Source organism: Hemitrygon akajei, chromosome 8 (assembly GCF_048418815.1).
Source record: "Hemitrygon akajei chromosome 8, sHemAka1.3, whole genome shotgun sequence".
Classification (NCBI taxonomy): domain Eukaryota; kingdom Metazoa; phylum Chordata; class Chondrichthyes; order Myliobatiformes; family Dasyatidae; genus Hemitrygon; species Hemitrygon akajei.
Window position 1 is genome coordinate 165,139,601 of NC_133131.1, and position 13,996 is coordinate 165,153,596.

The 13,996-nt window shown below is 39.7% G+C and overlaps 1 protein-coding gene across 1 annotated transcript in view; it reads right to left on the reverse strand.

Annotated features, from left to right (window-relative positions):
- LOC140732397 (obscurin-like) overlaps positions 1-13,996 on the reverse strand; it is a 530,964-nt gene that overhangs the window by 69,523 nt on the left and 447,445 nt on the right. The window contains exons 96-99 of the mRNA XM_073054987.1: positions 10,249-10,700; positions 7,855-7,981; positions 4,832-4,947; positions 2,099-2,191 (exon numbers count right to left, since the gene is read on the reverse strand). Of these exons, the coding sequence (XP_072911088.1) occupies positions 2,099-2,191; positions 4,832-4,947; positions 7,855-7,981; positions 10,249-10,700 (788 nt within the window). The remainder of the gene's footprint in view (positions 1-2,098; positions 2,192-4,831; positions 4,948-7,854; positions 7,982-10,248; positions 10,701-13,996) is intronic.

Sequence of the window (13,996 nt, forward strand, 5' to 3'; positions counted from 1 at the left end):
CAATTGTGGCTGATCCAATTCTTCCAGTTATCTCCACTCCCCTGCCTTCTCCCCAAACCCTTTGATGCCCTGGCTAATCAAGAACCTATCTATCTCTGCCTTAAATGCACCCAGTGACTTGGCCTCTACAGCCACTGGTGGCAACAAATTCCACATATTTACCACCCTCTGACAAAAGTAATTTCTCTACATCTCAGCTCTAAATGGACGTCCTTCAATCTTGAAGTCGTGCCCTCTTGTCCTAGACTCCCCTACCATGGGAAACAACTTTGCCATATCTAATCTGTTCAGGCCTTTTAACATTTGGAATGTTCCTATGAGATTCCCCCTCATTCTCCTGAACTCCAGGGAATTTAGCCCGAGAGCTGCCAAATGTTCCTCATATGGTAATCCTTTCATTCCTGAAATCATTCTCATGAATCTTCTCTAATGTCAGTATATCCTTTCTAATATAAGGAGCCCAAAACTGCACACAATACTCCAAGTGTGGTGTCACGATTGCCTTATAGGCTTCAACATCACATCCCTACTCTTATATTCTATACCTCTAGAAATGAATGCCAACATTGGATTTGCCTTCTTCATCAGTGACTCAACCTGGAAGTTAACCTTTAGGGTATCCTGCACAAGGACCCCCAAGTTCCTTAGCATCTCTGCATTTTGAATTCTCTCCTCATCTAAATAATAGTCTGCCCATTTATTTCTTCCACCAAAGAGCATGACCATACAGTTTCCAACATTGTACTTCATTTACTGCTTCTTTGTCCATTCCCATAAACTATTTAATTCTCTCTGCAGGCTCTCTGTTTCATCAACACTACCCACTCCTCCACCTATCTTCGTATCCTCGGCAATTTCCTCCACAAATCCGTCAATCCCATAGTCCAAATCATTGACATAATCATCATAAAAAGCAGTGATCCCAACACCGACCCCTGTGGAACTTCACTGGTAACCAACAGCCAGCCAGAATAGGATCTCTTTATTCCCATTCTCTGTTTCCTGCCGAACAGCCAATGCTCCACCCATGCTAGTACCTCCCTTGTAATTCCATGGGTTTTTATCTTGCTAAGCAGCCTCATATGCAGCACTTTGGCAAAGGCCTTCTGGAAATCCAAACACACCACATCTTCTGCATTTCCTTTGTCTACCCTGCTTGTAATTTCCTCAAAAAATTGCAGTAGGTTAGTCAGGTAGGATTTTCCTTTCAGGAAATCATGCTAGCTTTGGCCTATCTTGTCATATGCCTCCAGGTACTCCGTAATCTCATCCCTAACAATCCATTCCAACAATTTCCCACCACTGATGTCAGGCTAACAGGTCTATAGTTTCCTTTCTGCTGCTTTGCACAATGTCCTACTCTTTCTCCTGCTCCATTTAGTAAAAATTATTATATGGCCCCTCAGAACTGTTTTCAATATCTTGCCCAAGCTAGACCTTGGGCTTATTTTGATTTTACTTTTCATTATTTCATCATGCCTCTTTGCTTACAATTTTTTATTACTTTCATTTGGGATCACCTAAGCCAAGGTTTCCCAACCTGGGATCCACGAACCCCTTGGTTAATGGTAAAGCTACATGGCATAAAAAATGTTGGGAACCTCTGATTTTGGCCTTCAACAATATTCTGCTTCTCTTTTTTGCCTTAACCATACTCTGATTTCCAGGCACTTCTAGTTTAGGTAGTCTCTCTTTTTTTTTAGGGCCATTTTTAAGATCTTCTTAAAAGATTGAGAAGATCTTATCTTCTCAATATAGAAGATAAGTTCTGAAAGTATAATTCCTTCAGGCAAGTGCATTTAATAAAAGTGTAACAAAAATGACATGTGGATCACCTGCTGATTAAATGGAACACAGTATTCTAGGTTCCAGGTTTAGAAAACATCAGATACATTTCTGCTTGTAATTTTAGAACTACAGAAAGAATACACAAGGCGGCTTGAAAGGGTATGCTGGACACTATTTAAATTAGTTGGTGTGGATTCAAGGACAATCAATGTCAGAAAAGGCACTTTGGCAAATGACATACTTTCCCTACACAACCAAGGTTCCTACTCAAGCATGCCATCGCTTGAGAGAAGTGCAGAATCAGTTGTACCTGTGCATATGCTTTCAGCTGGTAGTGTAGACTGTGGTAAGCTGGTGGCTTTCTGACCGTCAACAGGTGATGCAGCTTGCTCCACAGAAATACCTACAGAATCAGGTAAGAAAGTAATGTTAGACTTCTGTCTGAGAGATAGGCAGAATATCGGAAGAAATTTAATGTCAGTTGCAAGGCAAATTTGGCTTTGTTCCTTTTTAAAATGCCTCCAGCAGCAGTTCCATTTCACTGAGTAAATTCTTTCCTTAATGTGCCACACAGATTATAAAAAACTAACAGAGCAGAAACAGTCCCTTTGGCCCATCTAATCCATGCCAAACAATTACTCTGCCTAGTCCCATCGACCAGCATTTGGACCATACCCTTCCCATCCATGTACCTATTTAAATTTCTCTTAAATGTTGAAATTGAAACCCCATCCACCATTCCTACTGGCAGCTCATTCCAAACTCTCACCACCCTCTCCCCTTCATGTACTTCTTGAACCTTTCACCCTTAACCCATGACCTCTAGATCTAGTCACATCTAACCTCAGCGGAAAGAGCCTACTTCCTTGAATGAATGTCTGTGAAGATATATCATGTATTTAGAATACAGACCCATAGACGTGGATGACTGTTAGCTAAAAAGCAATTAGATTGGATAATAAACATGGGCTTTGAAAGAATATCTCATCACCAGATCTTCCAACAAGCTCCAACATCCTGCTTGGCTGATGGTGAGACCAGCCTCTGGATGAGATCCTTCATACGAAGCTAGTGCACATGTCCCTTGAAGAGGGGTATCAGCCTTTTAATGTGTGCACTTGCCAAGAATGTCTGGAAAGAAAATGCAGTTTTATTTTGCGGAGGTTCCTGCTGCACAGAATTCCACGCTCCTCCGTAAGCTGTTTCTGGATGCAGACACTGAGATCAACACCAAATGCTGCTCAATTATCAACTCACTTTGATCTTCCCAAAATCTATTTGTCTCCCAATGCTAGAAGCTGTCCACATACTAATGCTATCTACACGCACAATCTCCAAGGTACAGGACTATATGCTGAGGGACTTCAGGAGGACTTTATACATAGTAAGTTAAGGAGCACACCACATAATTAGGGTCAGAACATGTGGAAAAAAACTCTCAAACAATTATGTGAAAGGAAAACTGAATTCTTGACGAAAGCAAAGTAATGATAAATTTAGTGCTGTAATATATATTTGAAATTTTAATTACAAGGTATATTTTTGGAAAATAAAAAGTGCGAGCAACATTCACATGATGTAAATGAATAGGTAACTAAAACATTACATATTTCATATGATCCATAATATAGAAACAGGCCACTGCACAACTTGACGCTCAATGCCGTCTGGTTTCCATCTCTGGTTAATCTTGCCCGAGTGTTTTACTGCTTCTTTCTCTCTCACATGCTTATTTAGCTTCCTCTTAGATACATCTGAGTTCTGTCTCCATAATTCTGCATTGTTACCAAGCTTTGCTACATTTCTCTGAAATTTAGAGCCAGTCATAAAAAAAAGTACAGCACAGAAATGGGCCCTGTGGCCCAATGAGTATGTGCTGAACCATTTAAACTCCCTACTCCCACTGACCTGCACCTGGATCAAAGCCCTGCCATCCATGTACCTATCTAAACTTCTCTTAAATGTTGAAATTGAGCTTGCATACACACACCACTTACACTGGCAGCTGACTCCACACTTTCACGATCCTCTGAGTGAAGAAGTTTTCCCTTATGTTTCCTTTAAACTTTCCATTTTTTACCCTTAACCCATAACATTTAGTTGTAGTCCCACCCAACCTCAGTGGAAAAAAAACCTGCTTGCTACTTCTTTCTATTGATGATTCTCTTATAGTTATGTTGCCCTGTTCAAACAAAAAACTGAAAATTTTAGAATACACTTAGGGTGTCAGAACACATTCGTAGAAATACTAAACCTGACATTTTTTTCTCTCTCTCTCCTTATCAATGTGTACCTATCACTCACCGCCAGTGTCTCCAACTTCACCCCTCACTTCCTACCCCTTCATTCCCATGGCTCATCATCATCCTGAAAGTTGACTACCCCTTTCCCTCCATTGATGCTGCTCCCATTGAGTTCCTCCAGCTGCTTAATTTTTGCTCCAGCATTTATAGAGGAAAGTTTGTGAAGCTTAATGACTTTTCATTCCAAAGTGGGCATGCAAACCTTAAAACACAAACAAGAGAAAATCTGCAGATGCTGGAGATCCAAGCCACACACACAAAATGCTGGAAGAACTCAGCAGGCCATGCAACATCTATGGAAAAAAGTACAGTTGATGTTTCAGGTCGAAACCCTTCAGCAGGACACAGATAGGTTGTAGTAGTGGGTCTGGGTAAGAACGTGGTCAAAGAGTTGAAGAACAGGAGGGATCACAGTGGGAGACCAGTGAAATACAGCTTCACTGAACTCCTGTCGAAGGGAAGATTTAAATTTCTTTAGAGTAGGCATCCCTGGAAGAGACTTCACAGAGTAGTAATTAAATCACAAACAAGAGTTCGGCCCGAAACGCCGACCGTACTTTTTTCCATCGATGCTGCCTGGCTAGCTGAGTTCCTCCAGCATTTTGTGTGTGATGCAAAACTTAAGTTTCGGTTAAACATTTTGCCCAGAAATTAGTAGCAGTCTGTACTTTAGAACATCAGTGCATTGGTTAGTACTGTAGGTGAGTTAGCACTGCAATGCCAGATTTTATTCACATCACCTGCATCCTCTTGTGCAGTCAAACCAATGTGGTAACTCTCAGGTAGCTCCATGTACTCTGTGAGCTTTGGTTTATCAGGCAACGTGGGAATTTCTTCAGCTTCCTTACTTACAGTTCTTTCCAAGGATCGTAAAAGAAAATGCCAGTTAAAATTATAGTCATGATATTTCTATACGTTAATAGGGAAAATATATTCAATATAGGGCATGCACATTTTGGATTAGTAATGTGGATTTAAAATTTGGTAAATTCAATTAATTTGAATTAAGTTATACTGGAGAAATATAAGTGACCCTATTTCTTCTAGACCTGAAAGTCTACATCTCAAAGTTTTAAGACAAATGGCTAAAGAGATAGCTGCTGCATTAGTGATCTTCCAAAGTTCTTTTATATTCTGGAGAAGTCCCAGCAGATTTGAAGGAAGAAAATGCAACATTGCTTGTTAAGAGAGGAAGAAAAAAATATGGAACTATAACCCAGATAACTTGACATCATTATCGGAAAAATGCTTGAATTGATCAGTGAACATGTAAAAAATCCCAATATGATTAGGCAGAGTCAACGTGACTTGTATGTGTCCAGGACAAAGAAGCAGGTAGGAAAAAATTATTGCAGACACTACCCACCTAGCAAACTGCCTTTTTCAAAAGCTCCCTTCTGGAAAGCGCAACAGGGCTATTAAAACAAAAACTTCACAGAACCTTAGATGTTTCTTCCCCCAAGCAATTAATTGGATCAATCATCCCCTCACCCCTCTATCTATTACCCCTGTCCTGTCACTGACTGCACTATAAACACTTTAAACCACATTTTATAATGCTGTTTACATTGTAAATACACACTAGTATGTTTGTATTAATGCACATTTTATTCCATATCTGTATTTTAACCAACTTTATTTTTACATAATTCTTTATAATTGTTGAATATTGTTTGTTTTTGGTGCATATTGCTCCTTGACCAACAAAGAACAGCAAATTCCTAATTCATGTAAATGTATACAAGTCAATAAAATTGATCCTGCTGAAAGAAAATGTTTGTTGACAATTCAAATACATTTTTGAGTATGTTTCCAGTATGGTGGATGATCAGCAAGTCTATATGTCTGGAACTTTATAAGGCTTTTGATAAGGCACCTGGCATTAAAGTACACATAAGGATTCACAGGGTTGGAATTAACAGGCACATGTAAAAGAATTCTGTAAAATGAAGATGCTTTCAAAGATAATGAAATGAAGTTTCTAAATATGTCAAACATTTACCATAAAGAACAGTAAACAGTAATAAACTAAATCAAATCACTATTTGGTGTGACCACCCTTCGCCTTTAAAAACTGCATCAATTCTCTTAGGTACACGGTCACGCAGTTTTATAAGAACATCGGTTAGTAGGTTGTTCCAAGCATCTTCGAGAACTTGTGACAGTTCTTCTGCAGTCTTTGGTTGTCTCACTTGCTTCTGTCTCTCCAGGTGATCCCAGATAGCCTCGATGATATTGAGATCCGGGCTCTGTGGAGGCCATACCATACTGTATAAAAAAATCTAAGGTGTCTCAGACTTTTGCACACTACAGCGTTTATGATGGTTAAAGAATAGAAAACCAAATGGTAATAAATGGAAACACGAGGAAATCTGCAGATGCTGGAAATTCAAGCAACACACACAAAATGCTGGTGGAATGCAGCAGGCCAGGCAGCATCTATAAGGAGAAGCACTGTCGACGTTTCGGGCTGAGACCCTTCATCAGGACTAACTGAAAGGAACAATAGTAAGAGATTTGAAAGTAGGAGGGGGAGGGGAAAATGCGAAATAATAGGAGAGGACCAGAGGGGGTGGGGTGAAGCTGAGAGCTGGAAAGGTGATAGTCAAAAGGGATACAGAGCTGGAGAAGGGAAAGGATCATGGGACGGGAGGCCTAGGGAGAAAGAAAGGGGGAGGGGAGCACCAGAGGGAGATGGAAAACAGGCAGCATGATGGGCAGAAAGAGAGAGAAAAAAAGAGGGGGGAAAACACTAAATATATCAGGGATGGGGTAAGAAGGGGAGGAGTGGCATTAACGGAACTTAGAGAAGTCAATGTTCATGCCATCAGGTTGGAGGCTACCCAGCCGGTATACAAGGTGTTGTTCCTCCAACCTGAGTGTGGATTCATCTTGACAGTAGTGGAGGCCATGGATAGACATATCAGAATGGGAATGGGATGTGGAACTAAAATTTGTGGCCACTGGGAGATCCTGCTTTCTCTGTCTGCCGGAGAAATCAGATTATGTGGGGAAGTAGAACACCCACAATCTCATAACAATGGCAGAGCAGGCTTAACAATTATAGAGTTTATTTCTATAGGAAGAAGCACTGTCAACGTTTCAGGCGGGTCCGAAACGTCGACTGTGCTTCTCCCTATAGATGCTGCCTGGCCTGCTGCGTTCCACCAGCATTTTGTGTGGTGCTTGAATTTCCAGCATCTGCAGATTTCCTCGTGTTAGAGTTTATTTCTGTTTCTTCTTCATACTATTAATTTTAAAGCTATTCTTATGATTGTAAATATTTTCCTAGAAGTCATAAGGATACTGCACATTTTTCAATGTCAATATCATGCTTCTGCAAAGCATCTTTGCTACTGTGGCATCCAACCTAGTACTGGGAGAAGGTTAATTTGATCACAGAGTGGCATCACCAAAGATCATAAGTGGGGCCTTTAATTTTGCATTAGTTTAAAAACTTTCTTGCTTTGCATTTTCTGGCTTTAGGCCAGGTCAACATCAACTGATAATACTTTACTGAGATACCAAATTATGACACCTTGCAAACAAAGGAAAAAAATCAATAATCTTAGTAACCAGCTTTCAAACTGACTAATCATGATTTCTTTGACAATGTTACTGCATTATTCTTATAATTACTTAAAAAAATATTCATATATGGTGGACTCAGCTTTGCAGTGATAAGAGTAAATGAATACATTTGCTTAGAAGATAGTATCTGCAATCTATTTTGTTTCAAAATGCAGCTCCAGAAGTGGTTTACCTTGAGAAAATTATTTGCTCTGTAATATTTACATTACTTGCTGAAAGAGTTCTTCGCTTGAATGTAGTTGGGCTAAACTGTATTTCACGCAGTCTCTTCACGGTAACATTTTGAATATTCTGCATATCTGTGTTAGAGAAAAATAGCATTTGTGAGGATCAAAAATAAGAACTTGCAGAACAGGAGCAGAATTAAGCCATTCTATCATGGCTGATTTATTATCCCTCTCAACCCCAATCCCTTGCCTTCTCCCCAATTCCTTAGACACCCTTATTAATCAAGAGCTTATCAACCTCCACTTTAAATATACCCAATAACTTGGCTTCCACAGTCATCTGTGGCAATGAATTTCACAGATTCAACACCATCTGGCAAAAGAAATTCCTCCCCATATCTGTTCTAAGGGAATGTCATTCGATTCTGCCCTCTGGTCCTAGCCTTTCCCACTATAGAAAACATCCTCTCCATGTCCACTCTATCTAGAGCTTTCAGTAGGTTTCAATGAGAACCACAACTCCGCCCCCTCCCACCATCATTCTTCTTCCCCACCCCCTCATTCATACATCTGGTATTATCTTGAAGTCTATGCACACGCTTAATGATGATGGGAACAGTTATCACTGAGCCCGACAGGGAATGAAGGAAAGTAGAGGATATTCATCCAAAACTACTACTACATATCTTAAGTAAAAAAAAAATCCTGTGGATACAGGAAAACTCAAATCAAAAATAAGGAATGTTGGAAGCACTCATCAAGTCAATCAATAGGAGAGCACGAAAGGAACCTTCATCACAACAGACACAGAAAGGGGAAAAGGAGAAAGCACAGAGTTTGTCTGTGAAAAGTTACCGTGTCATCTTTGTTTTGCACCCTACATCCAGCTGTTGTCTCTTTTCCATTTTTGATGAAGAGTGAAACCTTTTGATGAACCTGAAACGATGATTCTCTCCCCTCAGATAATGTTTGATTATCTTTATGTGCTCCAATTATTTTCACCTCCCCCTGATGCCAGTCCTCCTTCCCTTTCTCCCATGGTCCATTCTCCTCTCCTATCAGACTCCCTCTCTCTTTCAGTCCTTTACCTTTTTCATTTCTCACCTCTAAGCTTCACCCTCACTACCTCCATTGCCACGCACCTACCACCCTCCTCACCTGGTCTCACCTATCCCCTGCTAACTTGTATTTCTTCTTCTCCCTATCTCAGCTTACTCATTCTGTCTTCTACCCCCGTCCTTTCCAATCCTGATGAAGGATCTTGGCCTGAAATGTAGGAATTAGTACCAAAACAACCAAATGTTCCCAACAATTATATCAACTATATACTCTTAAAAACAATTTTATAAATGCTGAAGTAACTTAAGAGATTTGAGAAGCTAAGCAGGAATTTAATATTTTCATGTAACTCCTTCAACAATCAATTCAAAATTGCACAGTAGCAATTGCATTAACGAGTTAGGGAACTTTTTGTTACATTCTTAAAAAGACAGAATAGACAAAAGTAAAAAAAAGTCACAGTTACTGCTTGTAAAATCAAGCATACTTTGACAATATTTCTTTCCTTAATTCCCCTATTATGGTCATCTGCTTCTGCATGTTCATCCATGAGAAGAAGCTCTTAATCCGGACAAGTGTGAGGTGTTGCACTTTGGGAGGTCAAATATACGGGGAAAGTACACAGTAAATGGCAGGGCCTTTCAAAGCAATAATGTACAGAGAGATATTAGAGTGTTTCCCTGAAAGTGACAACACAATTAAGCAGGGTGATAATGAAGACATATTTGCCTTTGCTTGGGCACTGAGTATAAAATTCTGATGCAAATGTCTGAAAATTTGGTTAAGCTACGTTTGGAGTATTGGGTACAATTCTGGTCACCATATTACACAAAGGATGTGCAGGCTTTGGAGAGGGTGAAGAAAAGGTTCACCAGAACGCTTGCTGGATTATAAAATATTAGCTATAATGAAAGGTTGGACAATCTTGGATTGTTTTCTCTGGAGCATCAAAGACTGAAGGCTTGGTGGAAGTTTATAAAATTATGAGAGGTGCAGATACGGTAGACAGATGTGTTTTTTTTCTCCAGGAGATACGAGAGGACATTGCTTTAAAGTGAGGGAAGGAATCATTAAAGGCAAGCACGAGGATTTTTTTTCCCCCATCACAGAAAGCAGTAACTGCCTAGAATGAGTTGCTGGGGTGGTGGAGGGTGGAAACAGATACAATAGTGACATTTAAGAAATATTTAGATAGGCATATGAACATGTGGGGAATTGAGAGTATGAATTACATGCATGAAAATGGGATTAGTTTAATTTAGCATGATGGTCAGCACATCAAAAGAAACTTTTCCTTAAAGGCTTGGTATCCAATAGTACTAAACTGTGAAAGGACTAACCTTTCAAAGGCTTGGTTTGAATATTAGCACTGTTGGCTTGGTCACCAGTGGTTTGAAAGTCTTGTGTATCTGGTTTTGAAGGATTATCAACTACATCTGTCTTCATCTGTTCTGCAAAGAGTTCTGAAATACTAAATCTCTCTGCCACTGCCCTACTTTCTTGAGGCACAGCCATATAAGTCAGCAGAGAATCTGCAACCATATTTGAAGTTGTCTCCACTTCTCTGCTTTCACATCCAGTAGAATATTGAACAGTTTCTTTCACTGTTGGGATCATTATTGTTTCTTCTTTATTTGCCTTCTCTTCACCTTTTCTGGTGTCCATGTATAAATCACGTTTTTCTGCTGATGGAGAAGTTCTCCCTTTATCCTTGGAGATGACATTTGCGAACATTACAGATTTTTTCTTTGACTTCGTACATGTGAATTCTGGCCAATATTCTTCTTGACTTCTGAAGGAACAATCAGAAGTAATATGAATCTTAACATAATAACCAATAGATTTAAACAGTCTAAGGCTTACCTCATGAAAGCCTCCTCAAGTGAGTCCCCTTCGTTTAACTGTCAGCATATATTGCTAGAGCACAGAGCATAGAATAGTACAACACATCACATGTTCTTCAGCCCACAATGTTGCATGACCTACTGTATTTAAAAATACTCAATGGTCAATCTAAGCCTTCCTTCCTACATAGCCCACAACCCTCCTATTTTTTTTTCATCCATGTACCTATTTAAAGTCTTAAGTGCCTCTATTTTATCAATCTCCACCACAAACCCCAGTGGTGTGTTCCAGGCACCCACCATTTTCTGTGGAAAAAATAACAATCACTGACATACCTAAACTTTCTTTCACTCATCTTAAATGGATGTCCTCTGGTATTGGCCACTGGCACCCTGGGAAAAAGCTACTGGCTGGCAATGCCTCTCATCCTCTGTCATTCCAAGGAAAAAATCCCTAGCTCACTCTACCTTTCCTCATAAGACATGTTCTTTAATCCAGGCAGCATCCTGGCTTATCTCCTCTTCACCATTTCTAATGCTACCAAATTCTTTCTTTATAATGAAGGAACCAGAAAAGAACACTGTTGTCTAAGAAGCAGTAGGCCTAACAAGAGTTTTACAGGTTATTACATGCAAGTCCCTTTTTGGTGTATGATAACTTTCCTACTTGTTGGTTATGAAATTGGTAGTGAATAGAAATTGAGATATGACACTGGAAACACACTGGCTATACAAGGGGGGTAAAAAGGAATTTGAAAAGGTAAATATGGATCAGGCTCCAACTGAAAGAATTCAATGTCAAAGTAAAATTATTATAAAAGTAAGTACGTATATTACACCCTGGTTTGGAGAAACACTGTCTCATTTCTATATTCAATATATGGTCATATATGTTATATACATGCATATAGTTAAATGACAATAAACTTAACTTGACATATACTATCCTGAGATTCATTTTTTGCAGATATTTACAGGAAAATATAAAAATAAAATTAACTTTTGGAAAATTATACATAAACAACAAATGACAACCAATTTGTAAAAAAAAAGACATTGTGCAAATAAAAAAATCAAATAAACAATATTGAGAACGTGAGCTGTAGAATCCTTTAAAATGAGTCTGTAGGTTGAGAAATCAGTTCAGAGGTGTGGTGAGGTGAGTGAACTTATGCATACTAGTTCAGGAGCTTAATGGTTGTAGGGAATTGTTCCTGGACCTAGTGGTGGGGGATCTGTGGCTCCTGTACCTCCTGTCTGATGGTAACGGCAAGAAGAGAGCATGATCTGGGTGCTGGAGTTCTTGATGATGGATGCTGCTTTCTTGTGGCAGCGCTCCTTGTAAATGGGTTCCATGGTGCTTTAATAAGGGTTTAGTTCCTGGGAACTGCCCGTAAAGCAATTTCTCCCTAAGTCAAAAATGTCCATTTTTTGTAGTAACCCATGTTATATCACTATACATATACTTCGGAGAGGTTGCAGAAGACATTTACCAGGATGTTGCCTGGATTAGAGGATATGAGTTATAATGAGAGCCAGGACAAATTTGGATTGTTTTCTCCAGAGCATCAGAGGCTGAGGGCAGATCTGATCAGTTTATAAGATTTTGAGAGGTATAGAGAGATTAGACAGACAAAATCCTTTTCCAAGTGTAGAGATATCTAATACCAGAGGGCATGTATTTAAGGTGAGAGGGGTAATTTCCAAGGAGATGTGAGGGACAATTTTTTTTTTTAAAATTTTTTAAATTAGTTTTTCAAAACATTTTACAAAATTAAAAACCCCAAATCCCAGTGAGGAGCATTAATACAGAGCAAGGTTAAGCATACAATAACAATATGCTACAAAGGAAGAGAATTTAACAAAAAAGCACCTAAATTAAAGACAAGTGAGCTTAGTGTCCTCCCCAAACCCCACAACACAAGAAAAAAAAACAATTCCAGTCCAACCACCACACAATATAGAGAGTATAAGTCCGGACAGTCAAACTCCCAGACTGTGAATACACTTAGCAACAGAGGATAATAATGCCTACTACCAGAAAAAAAAAGGGAGCTGAAAGCAAGGGACCTAAAAGAAAAAAAACCCTAGTCAAGAGGAAGGTTATGAAAGTACTCGATAAAAGGCCCCCAGACCTTATGGAACTTTAAATCCGAATTGAGAACTGAATAATGAATTTTTTCGAGGTCCAAGCAGGCCATAATGTCGTTAAGCCATTGCGCATGAGTGGGCGGGGCAACATCTCTCCATCTAAGGAGGATCAAGCGTCTCGCCAGGAGAGAGGCAAAGGATAGTATTCGGCATTTGGTCGGACCCAGACATAAATCTGTCTCGCTCCAAAAACCGAACAGAGCAATTAAGGGGTTAGGTTCTAGGTGCTGATTCAGAATACCCGATAGTGTAGTGAAGACATCTTTCCAGAATTTCTCCAAGCTAGGACAGAGCCAGTACATATGGATGAGAGAGGCCACGCCCCTCTTGCATTTATCACAGAGCGGACTAATGCCAGGGTAGAATCGAGATAGTTTAGATTTAGACATATGGGCTCTATGGACAATCTTAAACTGTAAGAGACAATGGCAAGCACAAAGAGAGGTTGAGTTAACCGACTTGAGAACTGAGTCCCAGCTCTCCTCGGATAAGGTGATATTTAAATCCTGCTCCCAGGCCATTTTAATTTTATCCACAGGGGCCCGTCGTAAGGCTGCTAGTTTATCTTGGCTAATTGAAATTAAACCTTTACCTAGTGGATTAATGGAGAGAAATAGGTCCATAGCATTTTTCGCAGGCATTTCAGGAAAGTTAGGAATTAAAGGAGCAGTGAAGTGTCGGATTTGAAGATATCTGAAAAAGTGAGCATTAGGCAGGTTGAACTTAACAGAGAGCTGTTGAAAAGAAGCAAAGCGGTTATCAATGAAGAGATCTTCAAAATGTCTAATGCCCTTCCTGTACCAAACATGGAATGCTGAATCGAACGTGGTAGGTAAAAAAAGGTGATTGTGTGCGACAGGGCTAGAAATGGAAAACCCTTGGAAACCATAGCATTTCCTGAACTGAGCCCATATACGCAAAGTGTGTCTAACCAGAGGATTAGCTATTGATCTGGGCAGACTGCTAGGGAGTGCAGAGCCAAGAAGTGCAGATATAGATAATTCTTTAGTGGAGCTCAACTCCATTGCCACCCAGTTAGGGCACTCAGGTTGACCGTGGAAGAAAGACCAGAAGGCAGCACAACGTATATTAG